We start from the raw sequence: 23,772 nt of genomic DNA on the forward strand, positions 1-23,772 counted from the left end.
CGTCATTTAAACCCTAGTTTAAATGTAATGATGTGTGCGTTATAGATTCAATGATCTTAAAGTTTGAATTGACGGAGTTGAGTTAACGGAGTTAACCTGAAATTGACGATTGTCACACACACACATATATATATATATATATATATCTTATTTAAAATATATAAGATATTAATTTTTAGTATATCCTATATTATAGGATTTTTACATCAATAATTTGGTGATAATAATTTTAATTTAATGATATGTTATAACCCGTTTAAGGAATATTTGGATTTGGTAAGACCCATACCCATGAATTCGGGTCAAATGCATGAGAAGCCCCCATTTAAAAATCAAGCAAATCTGATGACTCCAAAAAAGGGGGGAGCGATCACATCGCGACACGTAGGATTTTTATGTTTTCGTTTATATATATATAATATATATATATATTAATGAATCATATTTAATTACAAAAGTTGGTCTTCTCTCTAAGTTTTCATTGATTCTGCAAAGCACATGATCAACCAAGCAATTAACTCAAAAAATATTAAACCAAATTTTAGTGATTCTTTTAAATTAAGATAGATAATTGATTTTAATTTACTGCTAGATAGATATCCAATTTTCTTGCACTTGACATAAACACTCTATAATTTACTCTTAAATAATGAGATACTTTAGCACATAATCTATTATAACAAACATATTTCACAACAAATACAAATCAATAAAACAAACATATGTCACAAACCATGGTTCCCAAAGCTTTTAGTCTTTCGACCCGTTTACTCTGCTTCTACGTTCTTTCTTTCCGTCCCCTTTGTGATTTTCGACATTAAGTAGAAACACCACCACCGTTCACAAGGAATCAATTAAATATCCTCGATCATGAAATGTTTTTTCAGTGAATAGGGTGGTATGGTGTCACAACTCGCTTAGACGGCAATTTCCTTAGAATAAAGAGGACTAGAGACGACGGTAGTATCTCCACCAACTATCAAAGGGAAAATAGTTAGAAATATATATAAACGAAACCTTTAATAGCTCTTTGCCTCTCTGGTTGTTCCATACATTCTCTAAAGCCACCAGATTACATTATTTGTAAATGAAGGCTTCTCATGCATTTGACCCGAATTCACGGGTATGGGTCTCACCAAACCCAGATGGTTCTCAAACGGGATATAACATCTCATTAAATTAAAAATTAATCTCATCAAATATTTGATATGAAAATCCTATAAAATAGAGATATACTAAAAAATTAATATATATTATTTTAAAAAAAAGATATTATTTATAATTAAGAAACAATTTTATAATAAATAAAATAAGTGGGTCATGGGTCCCACCAAACCTATATAGGTTTTAAATCATGTTATAACATCTCATCTATTTGTGAAACTTTTACATTATCAAAACCTAAGTATATTATTGACTTATTTACAATAAATAAAATTAAAATCCAAAAAATATATAAATATTATATACGAATAATATAAAACAACCGCGTAATACCGGCGATAAAAGCTAGTTACATATATTTGCGAGAACTCAACATTTTAATATATTATAAGAATATATATTTTTATTCTTAAAACAAAAAATACATTTCCTTACCAAGTAGTATATGAAGTTCAAGACAGGGTGCTCCATCAAATCCAGGTTAGCAGCTTCATCAAACGCATTAAAGCACATCTAACGTCCCGGTCCAAAAACATAATACAAAAATTAGAAGAAAAAAACATAAACACCAAAAGATTGACACATATCATATAACAATATCATAATCTATAGATGGACAACCGTCATTTTAAGGAACCGAGGGACCTCACCATGATACATCTAAAAAGAAGCACGCGAAGCAGATAGTCGTCACATAGCCGACCTACATAAACAATATAATAAATATTTACGCGGTTAGTAAAATGTGTAAAATTAACAAAAAAGATACGAAAAATAAATATACCTCATGTAGCTTCTTTCGCCGGCCTTTTGATTCCACAGGGAACCGCTTCAACATTAAAAAGAGCCTGCATGAAAATTAAACAGCGCCCGATCACAAAATATTTCAAGAATTTGTTAACCATCCAAATGACTACATAATATGCGCGAGACACACACATATATAGAGTGACGTTTATTTCATAACTAATAATATGGAAAAGCAGAACAACGTATTTTATGTACCTTCCGTTGACCAATACGTACCCCCGTTGACCAATAATATAACAAAATATACGTACCCCCGTTGACCAATACGTTAAGAAGATGAAAGACTTTTTGGGTGGTCCAACCGTACTCCGGAACTCTAAGTTGTACCTGACTAATTGTACCTGCAGTTGTTACAAATGACCCAAAAATCAACATTCTGACCCTATTATTATGCAAAATATAATCCAATTTCAAGTATAAAACATGAGAAAAACATAAACGCTTCTACATACTATTTTAAATGGAATATACAGAATATATAACCGCAAATAGGGGCTAAATAAGCCGACCTGAATCAAAGCTTGTTTAGGCTCGATCTTAGCTCATATAGAGTTGTATTTCTAAAGCTCGAGCTCGGTCCGTTTATTATTTATTTATATATTTTTATAAATAGTTACATATATATTTATAGGGTGAGGTTACTATACAATAATTGCTTAACGTACGATAGGTACGCGAATCACTCTCAAAGGCAAAAGCTCAGCCAAAAAACTAAAACGCTCAAAAACGGTTTTCGTGAAGAAATGTAAAAAATTGATCGATTAACGATCCAAAACTGTTTATTTCGGTGAACCAATGATTAATTGGATATGTATTGACAATTTCGAGATCTTGTGATGTGATTTCACGCTATGCAGTTAATGCCAAAAAATAGCGGATATCGGTCAATGACCGATATCTGAGATATCGGTTATTGCGGTGGGATAGCGGTATGTATATATATATAACACCAAAAGTTATCTAATAATAATACTTAAGTCTTAATACCAAAATCATAAAAGTCAATAGTTCAAAACACAAAGTAACAATATTTTTAATTCATCATCATCATCATCATCGTACTCAGTATATCCCACCAATAGCAAAGCTATGGTAGGGTCTGAGGAGGGTAAGATGTAGACAGCCTTACCTCTACCCCATGGGGATAGAGAGGTTGCTTCCGGTGAGACCCCCGGCTCGATAGTAGTTTTTTGCATCAAGCCTTAGACATATTACATAAGGCACATAGCACTCAATCATCGGGACGCCGGCTGATTGGTCCATGTACCCTTGTCTTTCGGCTATCAACGCCACCACATGATGCCTGATTAACCTCCCATCACTTTTAACGTTATTTTCACAAAATTAGTAAAATAACGTCAAAATTAGTGCAATTTTACTTTTGCCCACCCGAGGGTTCACACATATATACATTATATGCGCGCACCGCAAGCAGGGCACAATATTTTTTAATTAAAGACATGATTTAATCACTTAATCGAAAGCCATAAATATATAAGCATCAGCAGCGGCTGAAGAAACGGGTATCGGAGATGAGCATCAGCAGTGATTGAGGTATTTTTAGGGCAATAAGCTGATCGTTCAATAATAATCATAATGAAATTGGGCTATGGGCTTACAGTTTGAGCCAAAAAAAGTAACAATTGGGTCAAAAATATTAAACTGATAATCTCACCGCTAATTCTGATATATCGGTGGCCAAATATCGGCGAAATAGCGGTAAATAGTGCCGCAAATATCGGAACCGCTATTTGGGCCGATATTTCGACCGCTATTTTACCGCCGGACCGATAACCGCTATAGCACCGCTATTGATAGCATAGATTTCACGGATCGATTTCATGAATATAAGAATTCTTGTACCTAATGTACGTTAAGCAATTAAGCAATTATTGTATTCTATCTTTTCTCTATATTTATAAATAACTTTTATATATAACATAGCGCATATTATTTACTTAGTTTAACACATGTTCATATATAATAACAGTTACAAACTTACAATTCAAATATATTGAACAAAAATTATATAAATAAAAAGCTCATCTAGGCTCGTGAACCACCTCAAGCTTGATATATGAAGCTTAGACTCGAGCTCGTTTAATAAAAGCTCATGCTCGGGTTGATTCGAGCTTTTAACAAGCCGATCTCGAGTAGCTCACAACCGGCTCAGCTCGTTTAAACCCCTAACCGCAATTAGTTATCTAACATTCATTCATCAACCAAAATTAACACAAACAATTAAACATAACAAGACCCAATATTATAAATCAAGTTAATTGCAAACTCACCAAAGCCACCACCGAAATGACGCCGTACAGGCCAGCAAGAACGATAAAGGTCCAATCTTGCGAAATTGAGGAATTAATAAACTCATCCCACCAATCATACACGTTTTGTAAAGACACCATCAACAATTCATTGTTATACATGTCGATTAAAGCTCTACCATCACCGGAAACACCGTTTTCCGGCGATAAACCGGCGGCCGGCGAGATCTTTCAAGAATTCGAAAACGGGACAAATTAAGGTGATTTTTTTGGGGGTGTTGCAAGATTTGAAAGAATATGATGGGTTTTGTTTGAATTTGTTGTGGGGTTTGTTTGGATTTTGGATAGCCGGCAAACGTGCGAACAGGAGGGAGAAGAAAGTGATTTGATTTTTGATTCAAAGGTGAATCTTTTACAACCAATTTATTATTATTTATTTAATCTTTTTATTACTTTAGGTTAGATATGATTTAGTCCTCTAACTTGTTTTCTTTGTAATAAAAGATCACTTGGGTATTATGGTTTTCAAGTAACAGATTTTGTACGTAGTGGGGCGTTTTAGAGAGGGAAAAAGCCCAATAGCGTCGGGCACACCGCCCCCCCGGGACATAATAAGGGTGTTTTGGGGCCAAAAATGGATTGGGTGCTTTGTCCATGGCGCTCCAAACTCACTTTTTTCTTACAAAAAAGGCCTCGGCCAATAGAGTGGTGGTGAAGGGGCACTATCACCCTTCACCACTACACACGGTCTAACATTAACGAGTGTTAAAACTTAACATGCCTAACATGTGAGGGTACTTTCATCATTTTTAAATAAATTGCCTAGATAATCTAAATACTACATTTAAAAATCCATTTTCGTATTTACGTCGACTCGTATTATCATAATCATTATTATACGATTGAACTGATGAAATAACATCACCGTGCTTTAAGCATTTGATTTTATAGGGTGAATTTAAGATATCTGTAAAATTGAGTTTCTATTATTTTAAAGGGTATTTTACGTCGTTATGTTTGGATGTCGAAATCAATTGAAATAAAAAAAATATTCTGATACTCCTATTTATTGTAAAGGATGTATAGAAAGTAAAGAATACACTCATATACATATATTGAATGAAATTTTAACACGTCAGAACGTGTTTCAATAGTGTCAGACTCGTAACTTATTGGTCGAGGGCCACAACAAATATTTTTTATATATTGAGTACAACAAGGAGGTTTAATTCATGTTTTTCTTATAACAACTTATACTTTATTAAGAAATATGATGGATATCCTTGACCCACATGAACCTATCGCGTTTATATCCAATATTATTTAAAAAAAAAACCCTATGTTGAAGCATATTTACTTAAGGGTACATAAATGATAAATATGTGACTGAAAAATCAATAAATATAAATAAATGATACGTATCATTTGATCATCTAGGTTAATTGGATTCATAGGTTTTTTTATGGTTAACAATGGGCCAAAACTTCTAATTTGTTAAAGGCAAAATAAATAAAGGTCAGATAGTATATATATATATATATATATATATATATATATATATATATATATATATATATATATATATATATATATATATATATAAAAAGGAGAGGTGGTAAGTGAAAATTGATCCAAATAATAAGAGGTTGAATGGTTGTCTACTTGTCTCATGTGAGGGGTGTGTTGGAATGAGTTGAAACTTGAAAGTACAGGCCACCCCACTTACAATTTGGTTTACATTGGTATATTATAGAATACTAAAATACCTTTTTTTTCAATGGCATCAAATATACGATTATGGTTTATGTTATATTTAATATTTTGTTATATACATATATTTTGCCATTATTTGTTGACAAAACACATAAACATGCACTTGTATATATTGTTTTACATGATATATAAACAGAGGAAGGTTATAATAAAAAGACAAACTTTTGTAAGAAGTGTAGGAAAAGATGTGAACCATTAGATTAATTATAGCACACAAGGGTAAGATCGTTCATATTTATTTTTATTATTTTTGGAATTAGTTTATGTAGTTATGTTTTCTGTTAAACATCAACCACCTATCTATACATTTACTTTCCTTCGAAGTTTTATGAAACAGTTTTTAGTTTACAATGTCTAACAACATTCTAGAAGGTGAAAATGGTATGTTCAATGCTCAACCAAATCTGTTTTACCTTATCAAGTATTCAGTTTTGTTTTTTTGTCTTTTATATTATTTTTTTTCCAAACGTATCTCATACAATTGTTCAAACACGAATGTGATTGCGTTATATATAGTTCGTCATTGTCATGTATGCTAGACAACTGTTTCTAGTTTATCTTTATGTTATAATTCATGATATTATTAATGAATTTTAGGTAATACGTTTGATAATAAAATCCGATCTGTGATGAAATCATAATACATATTGTGAAGATAAGCGTTTAACAAGAGATTTATGTGTTTATCTCAACTTGGTGGACATTTATTTGATTCTAGTTTTTGAAGTTTGGAGAAGATGTTGGTTGCCGATTTTAGGAGATTTGACAATGTGTAAAACAAACAATAAAGATTAAAAGAGTAAATTTGTATATTGGTTTTAATTTTATTATAAAGTGCAACTAATATGATTGCTAATTTATAGGATCCGAAATAAAAATATACTGGTGGAACTAATTTTATCAAAAAATAAATAAATAGATTGATAAAAATTCAACGTTTGCATATGATTCACTGTTGCCCTTTAAAGTTTTATTTTATTTTTCTTTTTTTAAAACCAATTATCACAACCATATTTGGTGTTGTATGGTATTTTTATTTTCCTAGCATGTATGATGCTCTCTTTTTTTAAATTTGCAGAACTAAAACACATTGGATAGAGTTTGTAGAACTCAAAGGCAATGAAGACAATTTGACGATGAAAGATTAAGTCATTGAAGGTGATTAAGTTTGACCAAGGGAACTTAAAGGATAGACACACCTTTCTTTTTAGAATAACCTCACCCTATATAAACATATCACTTTAGAAGGTGTATAGATGGTTCTCTTGCTGTAAGCGCACGAAGCCTCATTTCATCCCACTTCAAATGCGTATGACTGAATGAGACACTCAACCTCACAATCTGACAGTACTTGGATCCAAAGTTTTTCAAGTTTGTACCCCTCGCTGTCATTTAAAACGGTATAGTTGTATCACTTCAACAATCAACACTAGTGTGCTATATTGTCTTTTGAGACTCACTTGTGAGACAAGTAACCATGAGGAGATTGACCATTCGTTAAACTATACTACATCATGTTTCTCATATAGCTCCCACCAGCTCCACCTAATCCTAAGATGTCTTTTGAACATCAAGTGTCTTGGTCACAATAAGAGGTAGAATTAATACATGTTCAAACAGAGTTTATGCTAACGCAAATTTTAATGGACGATAAGGAGGACATGTAATGCTCAGATACTATACTAGCTTCTAATTTTTAAAGCGCAAGCTAGCAAAATGAAAGACACCAAACTTCTTATTATCATACCTGCGCACTTCATGGAGGCGCATATATAAATAAAAGCCTTGTAATGTGACCTCTTGACCGCCATGCTGAAAAAAGCCAAGGATAAGCGTGCTTGAAGAGTTAACAAGTTCGGGTTCAAATATCGTTATAGACGTAGTTCTCAAGTTTATCCGTATGCCCGTTATGGGGAAAACTGAAAAAGATACTTATCACTCAGAGTTAAATCAAATGTGGTTAAAGGTTTTATATGATACAAAGTTTTCAAACTGCTTTTATTCTCTACCAAAAGCAACAAGACAAATAAAAAAACACACACTTCTAACCTTAAAACTTAGACCCAAAAACTGTCGACATCTCAATCACATAACCTTAACACAAGTGCCTTAGACATTTTGTTTTCCGTGGACTTTCAAGAGAGAGTTTCCTACACTCACTTGCTCATTTTGAATTTTTACTGCAGATCTATAAGCCGAAAGGCTGCATCTGTTTACTTCAATCACCTGCAATGTAAAAATCATCCCAAGAGCCGCTGGGACGTTGTCAAAACTTAAGCAACGATGAACCACCAAACGTTGTAGTCTTGGGAAATTATCCCTTGAACAAACCCAATGCTTTATATCCAGATCATGCAACTTCAAAACCTTGAGTCGCCCAAACTCTGCATCCCCTGTCTCCCATAATTCTCCAATGCATGCTTGAAGTTTTAATTTTAAAATTTCAAGGTTAGGTAGCAAGGAGAATGTCCACATCTCTTCCCAATCCATGCCAGTATTTGATAATGTCAAATTCTGGAGATTCTCGGGAAACATAATAGGATTGCACGATCTAGTTGCTTCAGGGTGTGGAAATGTATTAAGTAACTTCAATTTTTGAAGGTGCTCCAGAGAGCCTAAATTTGGAAATTCCAGATCGCCTAGGCTTGATATTAAAGGTCCACAAAACCCAAGCTTTCTAAGATTGGGAGTCATTGAAAATATATTGTGGCAAGATCGAGGATTTACTTGTGATAATGTTTGAAAGCTACCCAATGCACTGGGCCCATCCTTCCCGGGCACTTGTAAGTAGGTAGACTCCTCCATAAGGTTTTCCCCAGATTTGATACACAAGTGCCTTAGATTTTGCATATTCCATAGGGTTTTTGGCACAATGATATTCTTCCTTGAAGATATTATGAGCATTTGTAGGTTCACAAGGTTTGATATTGATGCAGGGGGGCTTCCGTCGTGTGCTTGTATGGCCAGGTATCTCAAATCAACCATCTGTACTGCATCTAAGGAGAAAGAGGATATGCGAATATATTCTAGATCCAAAATCTTTAGAAGTTTGTATGCGTCGAGATGAATTGATCCGCCATCTTGTATAGATTTTCATAGCTCCAATGGATAGCAGTGCTTCGATGAGAGCATGCCATACCTGCAATTTTTTATTAGTAATTCTTACTTTTGGTAAGTTCAAGCAGCAACATGTGTTCATACCTATCATTGTTAGACAGATAATTTTCCTCCTCTGATTTTCTCAAACAAAAATCACGCAATAAGTCATGGATGCGGCATGCTTTAACTTGCCTGTTAGACTTTATTCTAGAAATCATCAGCAGGCTTCTCTTAATTAAATCCATCAAGAAATTTTGTGCAACATCCTCCAAATTTCTGCTTCCGCTTTCATGTATTAATCCTTGAGCAATCCATAGCCAAATCAGCTTTGTCACCGGGACTTCATAGTCCTCAGGAAATGCTCCAAAAAAGAGAAAGCACCGTCTTAAGTGAAGAGGCAAATGGTTGTAGCTTAAAGCCAGCGAGTCTATGTACTGTCTTGGATCACTAACCATAAATGACCGTAGACTTGCAGCAATTTGCTCCCACCAGGTGGTTGAAAAATTATTTTTCAGTAAACCAGAAGCTATAACAATTGCAAGAGGCAAACCTTCACATTTTCTCTTTATCACCCGTCCTGAATGCACCAATCCATCAGGGCATATTCCCATTCTAAACACTTTCTTCATTAATATGTTCCAACTTTCAAGTTGAGTACGAAGACGTAAAATGTGAGCAGGCTTTGCTGCCTGTATATGTAAACTTATACCTATGTCACGGCTTGTAAATAGAACTCGGCTTCCGGTTTGGTCATCTGGAAAATACATTTTGAGATCATTCCAAACCCTACAATCCCAGATATCATCAAAGACCACCAAATATTTACGTCCCTTCAATTTTCTGTATAACTTTTCCCCCAACTGGTGCTCACTCATTTCATAAAATTCGTCAGTAAGTACATTGCTAAAAGAGCTTAATATGCCGTGTAACAAATCTTTTTTCAGATAAACTTGAGAAACAGTAATCCACGATCGAAAGTCAAACATATACTTAACTAACTCATGGCTGTATAGTGTTCTAGCCAGAGTCGTCTTTCCAAGCCCAGCCATTCCTGTAATTGAGATGATCTGGAACTGCTTTGTGGAAGTTGCAGTTAGTTGATCAAGTAGCGTTTCTATTTCTTTGTCAAATCCCACCACAGCCTTTTCTTCCTCTACATTTGAGTTATATCTGATGTTACAGAGTTGTTCACAAACAGCTATTATCTTATCCAAGTTTCCTTTTTTAGCCACCACACCTTCCATTTCTTTCAGTAAAGCCAGCACTTCCTCGCTTTCATACCCGACCATCATGTCTCTGAGGTAATTCATTAGATCATCAAACGATGCGGTCATCATTCCCTTGGAATCTAGTATGTCTCCCTCCTTAAAGGGGTCAAATGCCTCATAGTTTCGGGTTAGTTGCTTTACAAGATGGCCAAGAGCACCAGCCATTGTTTCCCTACTAATACGATAACTATTTCAGGTCAGTGATAATCTTGATTGGCAGCGAAACTCCTCTTCATCCAAGTGTCATGGAACATAGACCAAGCACTCAAAGTTAAATGATTTGACCGACTGTTAACGAAATGTGATTAGCTAATTCGATGTACAAATTCTTCACATATACATCAAGATTTCATTTTGTTATCCTACAATCAAAGGTCTATCAGTCTACAAAGATTAAGATTAATACTCCTCCATTTTAACTAAAAAATGCATTTAAAGCAGTCCCAAATTTTACAAACATTAAAACTATTCCTCAAGGCGATCAATCACATACGTACCTGAAGAGGTAGGTCCCTGCAAAGCCCAGTTGGACCCGCAAGACACACCTCGAAGAGGTACGTCTGCGCAAAGACCAGCTGGTTCCGCAGGACCCACCATGCTCAGAGATGAAGACCTTACACGCAGTAAGTCAGCTGTTCCCGCGGGAAAGCCTCCCTTGGTACAGTACCCTACCTGTTCCCGCAGCTATGGGTACAAGCCAAGAAGGAAGGCTACCCGCACCAACAGTAAGGCTACACGCATAAGGCACTAACTCATACTTCAGTAATGTCACCTGAAGAAGGAATGAGCAGGGCGGGAATATTCCCGCCCAAAAGAGCCAGTCCGTACGCTTCTGGAAGATCTTTTGTACTATACCTGCCAAGGTATGGACAAAATAGACAAGATCTGACCAAAGCAGCCCATGAATCAATCACAGGGTGACAGCTCACCGACAATAGTACGAGGAGGAGCACGCTCCAGTACAAAATGTCACTATCAGCCGCTGTCTACCCACCAACTCCCATCGTGGCACGTACATAGCCCGTAGTTGGTGGAAAAGGAATATTATACAGCTGGCCGTACCTGCTTGGAAACCTACCTTCGGCTATAAATACTCCAACACCTTGGAACGGTATCATCATCTCATATTATCTTATCTTCTCTAGCTATTTATCTCAATATACACTTATATTCAGAGCAATCTAGTCTGATTCTCACGCCGGAGGGTGGTCACATGGAGGAACCCCCCTTCTCAGTGACGAGGTTACGGTGTCTGTTTTGCAGGTCGAGAAGAATAACCATCTTTGCCGGACCTAACCCTCGTGGGAAACATCTGCCTGACCCTAAGATTATCCTTAATCTGCCGGGGTCGTTTAGTGTTTATTTAGTACCGTATGTTTCTAACAATAAGGGCTTTAGGTAATTTAACTTCATAAATAAAACAGATTACAAATCTACAAGAAAATTTTTAATTACTTCACTTATGCAAGCTATTTTTATTAACATACTGATCGTAAAATCAAACAAAGTATACTAGCAGAGTTGCGCTATTACTATCGGAGAACTAAACTAGACGACGTATATACATACATAAGAACTCACCTCCGATGATAAGGATGATGATAATCTGAACTGATCGTTGCTGCAAAAGAAACTACGCACAGCACAAAAGTCAACAAGACACCCACATATCATATGTCTTAGTTTATTTTACTATCATATTTTTCTTAATTTATTAATGTATAATTATATTATATATTATTTGTATTTTGTACTTTGGCCACAACAAGTTGGCTCTTTAGACATTTTCCACCGGAGTTTTAAACATTTACACTTTTGGCATAAACACTTTTAAACAAATAAAGTCAGATAATATACATAAATATAAAATGAGAGGTGGTAACTGAAAATTGATTATCCAAATAATAAGAGGTTGAATGGTTGTCATGTGATCAAGGGTGTGTTGGAATGAGTTGAAAGTTGTCTGGAACGGACCAGACCAGCATAAGTGCAGGCCAGCACTTATATTTTATAAAAACTGTTATGGTCATTTATTTAATTAATAATTAATTTATATTATAAAAATGTGGTAATTAACCTTTTAGGCTAGCAAAACTTCATTTTAACAAAACCATATACTAGATTGTGATCTTTTGAATATTTAAACGTGTAGATATTGTAGAATCCTCATTTAAAACATATATTAGGGGCATATATGGGCTGAGTTTGAAAACACCTTATTGGCATTTTAGCTTTTTCAAAAAGCCAATAAGTTAAATGGTGTTTGGCAATCACAAAAAAATCTTTTATTTTAACTTTTTGAAAGGGTTAAAAAGCAGTTTTCCAAAAGCTCCAAATTCTAACTTTTTAAAATGACTTTTCAAAAAGCCATAAGCACTTTTCAAACTCAATCTAAATTTATTAAAATATATTGCTCAATATATTCAAGGGATCATCCTATATCTATATTTATATCTATACTATTTAAATAATGAGCCAATAGGAGGACACTTGTTACATTTCTAGCCCTCCTTATTTTCGTTTTCCTGACTAAATCCGTACACCCGTTTGACATGACACTCGGATCATGATTCATATCCAACTAACTCGATTGCATTTTCAATTTTAAAATGAATTATAACTTTCTATCTTTCGTCTTCATCAATTATAACTTTCCATTTATTATTAATCTCCATCACTAATAACTATCCATCTTTCGTTTTCAATTTACCCTTTTTTTAGAGTTTTAGAGTTTTTATGGGACAATGCGACCCGTTAATTCATTTAGTTCGTGAGCTCGTTCGTTTATTTGCTTTGTTTTTACTATGTTTGTTATATGGGTCTAGTCCTTGAACTATTGGGTTTATGTTTACTTTGGGATTGTTTCTATTTCGTTTGGGCCTTAGGCCGTAACATGAATGCCACGTTTATCGGGTTGGTTGTTGGCGGTTATCTTGATCACTACATGAAGTAGTTCAACACCAACTGGTGTTATCCAAATTGATGCGTCATTCCTATTAGGTTGTATTGGGATTAGTTTGTAATTGGCAGTATTACAATCAAGTTAATCGTGTTTGCATTTTAATTCATATCTATTGTTCATTGCATCAATGACCCTCGTGGCAGTCACATCATAACCATATGCGGCGATGCTGCATACGGGATAACCTAAAAAGCTAAAACATTTACATATTGATACAAACTTTTCAAACTTCTTTTATTTTCAATAGAAAGCAATAAGACAGCATTACACAATTTTAACCTTAAAAGTTAAAACTTAGACCCACATGATATAGATTTCAATCACATAATCTTCCCACAAGTGCCTTAAGAGTTTTCTTTTCCGTGAACTTTCAAGAAGTAGCTCCCTTCACTCTCTTGTTGTTTCTGAATTTCAACTGCAGAATTATATGCAGACAAGTTGCATCCATTTACCTCAATCGCCTCCAATGTTAAAATTCTCCCAAGAGCCGTTGGGACACTGTCGAGTTTTAAACAACGATGAACCACCAAACGTTGTAGCCTTGGGAAATTATCCCTCGAACAAACCCATTGCTTTATGTCCAGATCATGCAACTTCAAGACCTTGAGTCGTTGAAACTCCGCGTCCTCTGTCTCCCATCCTTCTCCAATGCATGAATTAAATTTGAGTTTTAGAACCTCCAGGTTAGGCAGCCACGAAAAGGTCCACATCTCCTTCCAATCAATCCCAGTATTTGACAAAGTCAATTTCTTAAGCTTTTCAGGAAACATAATAGGATTGCATGATCTCGCTGCTTCAGCGTGTGGAAATGTATTGAGTAACTTCAATTTTTGAAGGTGTACCAAAGCGCCTAAATTTGGAAATTCCAGATCGCCAAGCTTTGATATTAAGTGTCCACAAAACGCAAGCTTCCTAAGATTGGGAATCCTCGAAAAGATATTGTGGCAAGATTGAGGACTTACTTGGGATAAAGTCTGAAAGCTAGCCAACGCACTGGGATGCTGAAGATAACCATCATCCCCTACCGCTTGTTCAAATATTGGCTCTTCCATAAGGTTTTCCCCAGATTTGATACATAGGTGCCTTAGATTTAGCATATTCCATATGGTTTTTGGCACAACAATATTCTTCCTTGAAGATATTATGAGCATTTGTAGGTTCGTAAGGTTTGATATTGACGCAGGGGGACTTCCATCGTGTGCTTGAATGGCCAGGTATCTCAAATTAACCATCTGTACTGCATCTAAGGGGAAAGAGGGTATACAAATATATTCTAGATCCAAAATCTTTAGAAGTTTGTATGTGCCGATGTGAACCGATGCACCCTCTTGTATAGATTTTCCTAGCTCCAATGGATAGCAGTGCTTCGATGAGAGCATGCCATACCTGCAATTTTTAATTAGTAATTCTTACTTTTAGTAATTTCAAGCAGGAACTTGTGTTCATACCTATGACTATTCTTTTGCAGAGATCTTCGTAGCTTCAACAGATAGAAGCGCGTTGATGAGAGCATGTCATGCCTGCAAATTTTGATTAGTACTCCCTTCGTCCATTTGAAAGTGTCCACATTTCCTTTTTAGTTTGTCCCATTACATATGTCCAATTTCAACATTTATTAACTAATTTCCAAGTTTACCCTCACACAAATGCAATAATTCAAACTTTCTTAAATTTTGTCATTTTATATATGACAAGGGCATTATAGTCATTTGTTTATCAAAAAATGCAATCCTTCAAACTTTCTTAAATTTTGTGTTTTTCAAACTATGACACTTGTAGAGGGACGGAGAGAGTAATTCTTAATTGTGGTAAGTTCAAGCAGAAACATGTGTTCATACCGATTACTGTTTTTTTGCCGAGATTTTCCTAGCTCCAATGGGTAGCAGGGCGTTGATGAGAGCATGCCATACCTACATATTTTGATTAGTAATTCTTAATTGTGGTAATTAGTCATATCAGAAACATTTGTTCATACCTATAATTGTTTGACAGGAAATTTTCCTCGTCTGCTTTTCTCAAACAAAAATCACGCAATAAATCATGGATATGACATGTTTTATCTTGGCTGTCAGACTTTATTTTGGACGTCATCAGCAGACTTCTCTTAATTAAATCTATCAAGAAATCCTGTGCGACATCCTCCATAGTTTTGCTTCCTGTTTCATATATGAATCCATGAGCAATCCATAGCCAAATCAGTTTTGTCACCTGTACTTCATAGTCCTCAGGAAATGCTCCCAAAAAGAGAAAACATGGTCTTAAATGAGGAGGCAAATGGTTGTAGCTTAAATTAAGCGAGTCCATATATTGTCTTGGATCATTCGTTATCAATGGACGTAGACTTGCGGCAACTTGCTCCCACCAGGTTACGGAAATATTATTTTTCAGTAGACCAGCAGCTATAACAATTGCGAGAGGCAAACCATCACATTTTCTATTTATTACCCGTCCAGATTCCTCCAATCCACCCGGCCAAATTCCCATTCTAAACACCTTCTTCCGAAAGATGTCCCAACTTTCAGTTTCAGTACGAAGACGTAAAACATGAGCAGGTCTTGCCGACTGTACATATAAACTCACATCTATGTCACGGCTGGTAAACAATACTCGGCTTCCAGTTTTGTCATCTGGAAAATCATTTTGAGATCGTTCCAGACTCTACAATCCCAGATATCATCGAAGACAACCAAATATTTACGGCCCTTCAATTTTCTGTATAACTTTTCCCCCAACTGGTTCTCACTCATTTCATAAATTTCTTCAGTAAGATCAGTGATAAAAGATCCTAATATGCCAAGTAACATATCCTTCTTTTGATATATTTGAGAAACACAAGTCCACGCTCGAAAGTCAAACATATACTTAACTAATTCATGGCTATATAATGTTCTAGCCAAAGTCGTCTTTCCAAGCCCGGCCATTCCTGTAATTGAGATTATCTGAAACTGCTTTGCAGAAGTTGCGGTAAGCTGATCAAGTAGTGTTTCTATTTCGTCATCAAAACCCACCACAGCATTTACTTCCTCTGCATTTGAGTTATATCTGATGTTACAGAGCTGTTCACAAACAACTATTATCTTATCCTTATTCACTTTCCATTTTTTATCTCTATCCCAAAAGTAATTAACCGAAGTTTTAAGATGCTGCACGTCCCAAGCTTTGTTAGCCACCAAGTCATCCAATTCTTTCAGTAATGCCAGCACTTCCTCGTTTTCATACCCAGCCATACTGTCTCTGACGTAATTCATGAAACCGTCAAAAGGTTCGATCCTCGTACTTCTCATGATATCTGGTGCTCCCCCCTCTTCTGAGCGGTCAAATGTCCAATAGAGTTCGAATAAATGCTTTACGCGAAGACCAAGAGCGTCAGACATGGTTCCCTCTGATATGTCCAATAGGTAGTGAAACCTCTCTTTCTCCAACTGTCACGGAACACGGACCAAGCATTCACAGTCAAATGATTCGACCAACTGTTAACGAAATGCGATTAGCTAATTCGATGTACAATTCTTCACATATACATCAAAATTTCATTTGTTATTCTACAATGTCTACAAAGATTAAGATTAGATAATGCTACAATTGCTTTATCATGGATAAAAGTTTTTGTACTTAATCTTCTATTCTACTCTCATAAATGTTAAATTAATTAAGCAATAACATTTTCAGGTGCCATATAAAGAAAATACTGACAGTATCTCAGATCTGAACACGAAAGCAAAAATACTCCATTTTAACTATGAAAAACATTTAAACTCATTCCTCAAGGCGATCAATCAAATAATTAAGTACCATAGGTTTCTAACATTAAGGGACTTAGGTAATTTGATTTCATAAATAAAACAACTTACAAATCTTCAAGAAAAATTTAATGACTTCATTTCTGCAAGCTAATCTTATTAACATACTGATCGTAAAATCTAACTAAGTATAGTAGTAGAGTTATGCTATTACTATCGGAGAACTATACTAGACGACATACGTACATAAGAAGTTAAGAACTCACCTCCGATAATGATGATGATTGATGAAGATTATCTGAACTGATTGTTGCTACAAAAGAAACTACGCACAAGCACAAAAGTCAACAAAGACGAATGTCTTCTATCTGTCCGTCCACACAAATTAGTTTATCTTAGTTTCTCATTTTTTTCTTTTGTCATACAAGTTTCAAATATATATATTTTTTTGCCCTCAGTTTGGTTGATTAGAACACAAAAGTTTCACATATTTATTTATCATTTAGCTCATCAACTTTGGTAATAGAATTTTTGCCCTTTCAACGTACATTTTTACTTTTTGGCTCCTCAACTCTGGTATTGAAGATTTTGATGCAAAACTTTTACCATAATGAATCAAAACGATACTGACATCTTTGTGTACCAGCCGCAACAGACGGTGTAGCTTTTGAAAATGTAATTCATTTAAAACAATCAGCTGTAACGTGCAGATAAAAATACTTGTTCTTTTTTATAATATAGGATATATAGAGTTGAGACACATCATCTAATTGACATATGTATATATATATGATATGTACCACTTGGATTTAGATAGCTAGAATGGGGATTAGAGGATACCGCAACAACATTTAGAGAGAGGATTAGACAATTTTGAGGCTTACCAAGACGACAGTGCCTTGAGAGGGGCGCAAAATGGTAGCGATTTACATGTGGATCAGCTAGACCGGATTAAAAAACAGGATATAATTTTAAATATATAAAAGAATACATAAAAATTAAAATTAACACTTGCAAAATAATTAGCACTTAACACCAAAAACATAACATGATACATAAATTAAAACATACCTATAGATGAATTACATAAACTTTAATAGTAAATTCTAGCTTATTATTTATAAATCAATTCAAAAAATAAAAAGAAATAAAGGAAAAGAAACTTTTTAATAATAAAATACTAAAATTTAAAAGAAAGAACCTAGAAATGGGATTTACTAGTGTCAAAAATCAATACTCCACTAAGTGAATGTTGACTATCTATTGGTTATCATGATAGACATTGTTATTGTTAATCTCCTCACTGATCAAATGAATTCAAAGGTAATGTTGCGTATTTATATGGAGTTTACAAACTGCTTTTGTTTACTAGAGAGTATTTTGAAATATACAAAACACATTTCTATGATCTGAAAAGTTATAACAACAAAAAACCTTCAGATTTCAATAACATAACTTTAACACAAGCGCCTTAAGAATTTTCTTTTCCATGAACTTTCAAGATATAGTTTCCAACACTTTCTTGCTCTTTCTGAATTTCCACTGCAGAACTATATGCAGAAAGGCTGCATGCATTTACCTCAATCACCTCCAATGTAAAACTCTTCCCAAGAGCCATTGGGACACTGTCAAGTTTAATACAATGATGAATCACCAAACGTTGTAGTCTTGGGAAGTTATCCCTTGAACAAACCCATTGCTTTATGTCCAAATCATGCAACTTCAAGACCTTGAATCGCCGAAACTCTGCGTCCCCTGTCTCCCATCTTTCCCCAATGCATGCTTGAAATTTTAAATTTAGAACCTCAAGGTTTGGCAACCATGCAAAGGTCCACATCTCTTTCCAATCAATCCCAGTATTTGACAAAGTCAATTTCTTAAGCTTTTCGGGAAACATAATAGGATTGCATGATCTCGTTGCTTCAGCGTGTGGAAATGTATTAAGTAACTTCAATTTTTGAAGGTGTGCCAAATCTCCTAAATTTGGAAATTCCAGATTGCCTACCCTTGATATTAAGGGTCCACCAAACCCGAGCTTCCTAAGATTGGGAGTCCTCGAAAAGATATTGTGACAAGATCGAGGACTTACTTGAGATAAAGTCTGAAAGCAAGCTAAAGCGCTGGGATGATGATAATAACCATCATTCCCTGCCACTTGTTCAAAAGTAGGCTCCTCCATAAGGTTTTCCCCAGATTTGATATATAGGTGCCTCAGATTAACCATATCCCATATGGTGTTTGGTACAACAATATTCTTCCTTGAGGAAATTATGAGGATTTGTAAGTTTACAAGGTTCGATATTGATGCATTGAGACTTCCATCGTGTGCTTGAAAGGCCAGGTATCTCAGATTTACCATATGAACGTCTAAGGGGAATAAGGAGATATGGATAGACTCTAGATCCAAAATCTTAAGGAAATTGTATGTGCCAATATGAATTGATCCACCCTCTTGTAAAGATTTTCCTAGCTCCAATGGAAAACATAGCATTGATGAGAGCATGCCATACCTGCAAATTTTGGTTAGTAAGTTTTAATTTAGCAAGTTCATGCAGAAACTTATTCATACCTGTAATTGCTTGACAGAAAGCTTTCTTCCTCTTTTCTCAAGCAAAAATCACGCAATAAGTCATGGACGCGACATGTTTTAACTTGGCCATCGGACTTTATTCTGGATGTCAGAAGCAGGCTTTTCTTGATTAAATCCATCAAGAAACCCTCTGCAACATCCTCCAACATTCTGCTTCCGGTTTCAGGTATTAATCCTTGAGCAATCCATAGCCAAATCAGCTTTGTCACGGGGACTTCATAATCCTCAGGAAATGCTCCAAGAAAGAAAACACGGTCTTAAGTGAGGAGGCAAATAGTCATAGCTTAAATCCAGCGAGTGCATATACTTTCTTGGATCACTAATCATAAACGAACATAGACTTGAAGCAATTTCCTCCACAGAAAGATTACCTTTTAGTAAACCTGAAGCTATAACAATTGCAAGAGGCAAACCTTCACACTTTCTATTTATCACCCTTCCTGTTTCCTCCAATCCAGCAGGGCATATTCCCATTCTAAACACCTTCTTCTCAAAAATGTTCCAACTTTCAACTTCAGTACAAAGACGTAAATTGTGGGCAGGTCATGCTGACTGTAAATGTAAACTCAAGTCTATGTCCCGGGTAATAAATAAAACACGACTTCCGGTTTTGTCATCTGGAAAATATATCTTTAGATCGTTCCAAACACTACAATCCCAGATGTCATCCCAGACCACCAAGTACTTACGACCCTTTAGTGTTCGGTACCACCTTTCACCTAGCTGTTGCTCTCTCATTTCGTAAAATTCATCAGTAAGATCATGGATAAAGGAGCTTAATATGCTGAGCAACAAAATCCTTCTTTAGATACTCTTGAGAAACACATATCCATGCTCTAAAGTCAAACATATACTTAACTAATTCATGGCTGAATAGTTTTCTAGCCAAAGTCGTCTTTCCAAGCCCAGCCATTCCTGTGATTGAGATAATCTGGAACTTCTTTATAGAAGTTCCAGTAAGTTGATCAAGTAGTGTTTCTCCTTCTTCATCAAATCCCACCACATCTTCTTCTTTCTCTACATCTGAGTTATATCTGATGTTACAGAGTTGTTCACAAATAACAAGCATCTTATCCGATCTTGTTTTTAAATCACCACTCCATGCTTCATTAACATGCTTTATACGTAAACCCTGCCTGTCTCCGATATGCGCATACCAAGCTTCGCTAGCCACCAGGCCTTCCATTTCTTTCAGTAAAGCCAGCACTTCCTCAGTTTCATACCCTGCCATCATGTCTCTGAGGTGATTCATAAGACCTTCAAAACCTTCGGTCATTATTCTCTTGGAATCTAGTGCTTTTTGGCCACATGAGAGATTAAATGTCACATAGTGTTGAATTGCTTGCTTTATGTATAGACCAAGAGCATCAGCCATGGTTCTTTCCTGATCTTAGGAATATGCAAAAGTAAATTATTTTGTCTAGCTGTTGTGATAATTGTTCAAACTACTCATATATGTTTTTTTTGTTTTCTTAATTCTATACTCAAAGGTCTAGGAAGATTAAGATTGATGTTTTGATTTAATTATCATAAAAGTTTTATAGAAGCATATATTACAATAATCATACTTTATATATCTCACCTATAAAAGCATATATTATTAAAATCATAGCACTTGTTTTGCATAATTTTTCGTGTTCCTAGTTCAAGAAGAATATGACGAACCTTGAAATTGGAATTGTAAAATCTAACATGCATAGAGAATGGTGCTTAAAATCTTAAGATTTGCAACAGCGTCTGTGATTGAAGTACTCACTTCCTTACTTTTGAAAGAAAGTCAAGAAATTGCTTACCAGGATTCAAGTCAGCGAAGACGGAAGACTTTCTATGTGGCCACATAATGCTCTCTAATATCCATATACATAATTCTATTATCTCAAACATGAACTTGAGATGCTTATATTATTTGTTTTTCAGAGACAAAATACCACAGTCCGCAGACATATGTAATAGAGGTAGATCAAACATTTGCAGTCTGTAAAAAGAAAACTGTGTTTTTTAGCGTCCGCATACTGTTAAAATAAACTGAAATTTAAATAATTTTTTAAACTTAAATAAGGGCTTCAACAAAAAAATTTAAATAATTTTTTTAACATTTATGAAAAACCTACCTAAGATTGGAACATATAACATCTTTGTTATTGTCGTATAAAGTTACCAAAGAAATAATCATTAAAAGTGTGATTATTAGTTTCAAAACTTCTAAACACACATTAAAAAAATTATATGAACCCTGTTTAACCAAAAAATTGTAACTTCTTGACAATTGATTAACGGCCACGGTGTATGTTCCGTTCATAAATTAGTCACAAACACTACCAAACATAAATTCCATCAATTTTCAACTTCATTACACCAATTTAAATAACCAACAATTCAAGAAGCCAACCTCATAATCATCACCAAACTTCTCATATCGGATGAACATTCAATAAAATAGAAGAATACCCATATCAATTCAACCCGATTTGGGGCTGAATCATATGAAAAGTTGTTCAATTTGGATAAAAAACTAAACACATTATTGTGTTTAATGGTTACAAATGATGGTGAAGACGAAGATGATGACTGCATCTTTATTATTATTGTTATCTTCCAATAATTCTAATTCATGCACAAGAATAAAATCAAAGATATTGGTTGTAGAACTTGGCATGTGATATTGATAAATACCTAATTAGAATGGGGCAGTGGCGGAGGCGCGGTGGGGTCCGACAGGGGGCGGCGATGGAGGAGCGGGGTTGGCCGGAGGAGGCGAGGGTGGTGTCGAAAGGTAAATAAAAAACATTTATAAAATACATTTACTAGCAAGGGCAAATAAGATTTCGAATCCACTACAAAATAGTGGAAAATGCAAGTTTGACTCATAACTTATTAAGTATTAAACTAAACGGACAGTCGATGTCAAATGGTTTGGAAATTAATTTGGTTGTAAGACAATTTAAGAAAACAGTGACTAAACTTCAGGTTCGGGATATGCAATTATCTGACTGACAATAATTTATACAAATCGGGAAATCACATGTCTTCGTGTATTAGAATAGATAAATGATTACTAGACATAGTAATTTGGTTACGATGATTCACATAACTTAATCCGAAGAAGTGACACAACTGAGCACTATCTACTAAATTACCAGTTCATTAATATAAAACTTAGCATATATCAATAATTAATGGTAAACGGTTCAATGACAATATGAACTTAATCCTAAATGTTGACGAACACAAACTAAATAATTGATGATAAATGAAAGTCCCAAAAACACAATTGTTTAATCAGTTCCAATAAATATATAGATTTAATCAACCAAATAATTAATCAAAACTAAATCCCAATACATGTAATGTTCATAAAAATAATCAGTTCATATGCAAACCCTAGACCAGAACCGGTCACAAGTGGTTTAGCCTTGTCTGTGCAACACGAAAGACTCATTGGAAGGATGAAACCATAGATGATTTGGTGATGGAATGGTGTTAAGATGGTAAAGAATTGCTCCAAAGTTGTCCTTGGTGGCTAGGTATGAAGAATAATCAACTTTAGGGTTTTATGGGCTTAAATATGGAAGAAAAATAACTAAATTCGTTTTTCCGTCAGACCAGGCTGTAAGCTATAATCTGGCCACCGTGCCTACGGTCTGGCTTCTCTACCTTACGGTGGCTACAGCACCAAAACACCGTTTTCTTCATAAAATCTTCATTTCAACTCCGTTTTCCTTCCCGTTTGCGGCCACGTCTTATATTTCAATTCTATATCATATCATAAATCATTACTCTCATTTCCACTCCATCCTAAATGCTCCAAATCGGCTCCTTTAAGCTCCGATCACCTATAACATAAAACCAATAAAAGTGTTTGTGCTTGATACATATAAACAAGTAAAACACACAATATAAGACACTTAAAGCACGTTGTTTCAACCACACATCACCGGCGGCAAGGTTGTGAAGCTGGAGGAGAAGGGAGGAGGAGAGGGGTGTTTGGAGTTGATAGGGTTTGAGAAAATAGAACATGGAGGAAGATGAGATGGGAAGAGCTAGCAGATGTTAGAAGCAGTAGGCCAAGTCTGTAGCAGGAAGAGGGTGTGCATAC

The 23,772-nt window shown here is 35.1% G+C and overlaps 3 protein-coding genes and 2 pseudogenes across 5 annotated transcripts; all 5 read right to left on the reverse strand.

The window, feature by feature from the left end:
- Positions 1–599: 599 nt before the first annotated feature.
- LOC143560615 (tobamovirus multiplication protein 3-like) lies at positions 600–4,619 on the reverse strand (annotated as a pseudogene). The gene is made up of 7 exons (XR_013140150.1): positions 4,266–4,619; positions 3,594–3,782; positions 2,170–2,315; positions 1,949–2,012; positions 1,815–1,867; positions 1,600–1,677; positions 600–976 (listed from the first exon to the last, which is right to left on the reverse strand). The product of XR_013140150.1 is annotated as a tobamovirus multiplication protein 3-like (transcript).
- A 4,550-nt stretch (positions 4,620–9,169) lies between these two features.
- On the reverse strand, positions 9,170–10,549 carry LOC143560616 (putative disease resistance RPP13-like protein 3). Its single transcript, XM_077048887.1, has one exon. It carries the CDS (start codon positions 10,547–10,549, stop codon positions 9,170–9,172), a length of 1,380 nt encoding a protein of 459 aa, XP_076905002.1.
- Positions 10,550–13,563: 3,014 nt separating this feature from the next.
- On the reverse strand, positions 13,564–17,541 carry LOC143560640 (putative late blight resistance protein homolog R1B-16; annotated as a pseudogene). Its single transcript, XR_013140158.1, has 4 exons — positions 17,353–17,541; positions 15,322–16,816; positions 15,185–15,256; positions 13,564–14,732 (listed from the first exon to the last, which is right to left on the reverse strand). The product of XR_013140158.1 is annotated as a putative late blight resistance protein homolog R1B-16 (transcript).
- Positions 17,542–18,402: 861 nt separating this feature from the next.
- LOC143560626 (putative late blight resistance protein homolog R1B-16) lies at positions 18,403–20,774 on the reverse strand. The gene is made up of 2 exons (XM_077048893.1): positions 19,656–20,774; positions 18,403–19,596 (listed from the first exon to the last, which is right to left on the reverse strand). Exons 1-2 carry the CDS (start codon positions 19,823–19,825, stop codon positions 18,558–18,560), a joined length of 1,209 nt encoding a protein of 402 aa, XP_076905008.1. The 5' UTR covers positions 19,826–20,774; the 3' UTR covers positions 18,403–18,557.
- Positions 20,437–20,862, reverse strand: LOC143560617 (putative disease resistance RPP8-like protein 2). The gene has a single exon (XM_077048888.1). It carries the CDS (start codon positions 20,860–20,862, stop codon positions 20,437–20,439), a length of 426 nt encoding a protein of 141 aa, XP_076905003.1.
- Positions 20,863–23,772: the final 2,910 nt, after the last annotated feature.

This window comes from Bidens hawaiensis, unplaced genomic scaffold, assembly GCF_021521415.1.
Source record: "Bidens hawaiensis isolate Kalapana, Puna unplaced genomic scaffold, B.hawaiensis_p1.1 tig00020418_1, whole genome shotgun sequence".
Classification (NCBI taxonomy): Eukaryota; Viridiplantae; Streptophyta; class Magnoliopsida; order Asterales; family Asteraceae; genus Bidens; species Bidens hawaiensis.

Coding starts and splice junctions, on each gene's coding strand:
- LOC143560616 (XM_077048887.1), bottom strand. CDS start 10,549: ATGGCTGGTGCTCTTGGCCATCTTGTAAAGCAACTAACCCGAAACTAT.
- LOC143560626 (XM_077048893.1), bottom strand. CDS start 19,825: ATGTTGGAGGATGTTGCAGAGGGTTTCTTGATGGATTTAATCAAGAAA. Junction 19,597..19,655: donor TTTCTGTCAAGCAATTACAG/GTATGAATAAGT, acceptor CAAAATTTGCAG/GTATGGCATGCTCTCATCAA.
- LOC143560617 (XM_077048888.1), bottom strand. CDS start 20,862: ATGGAAGGCCTGGTGGCTAGCGAAGCTTGGTATGCGCATATCGGAGAC.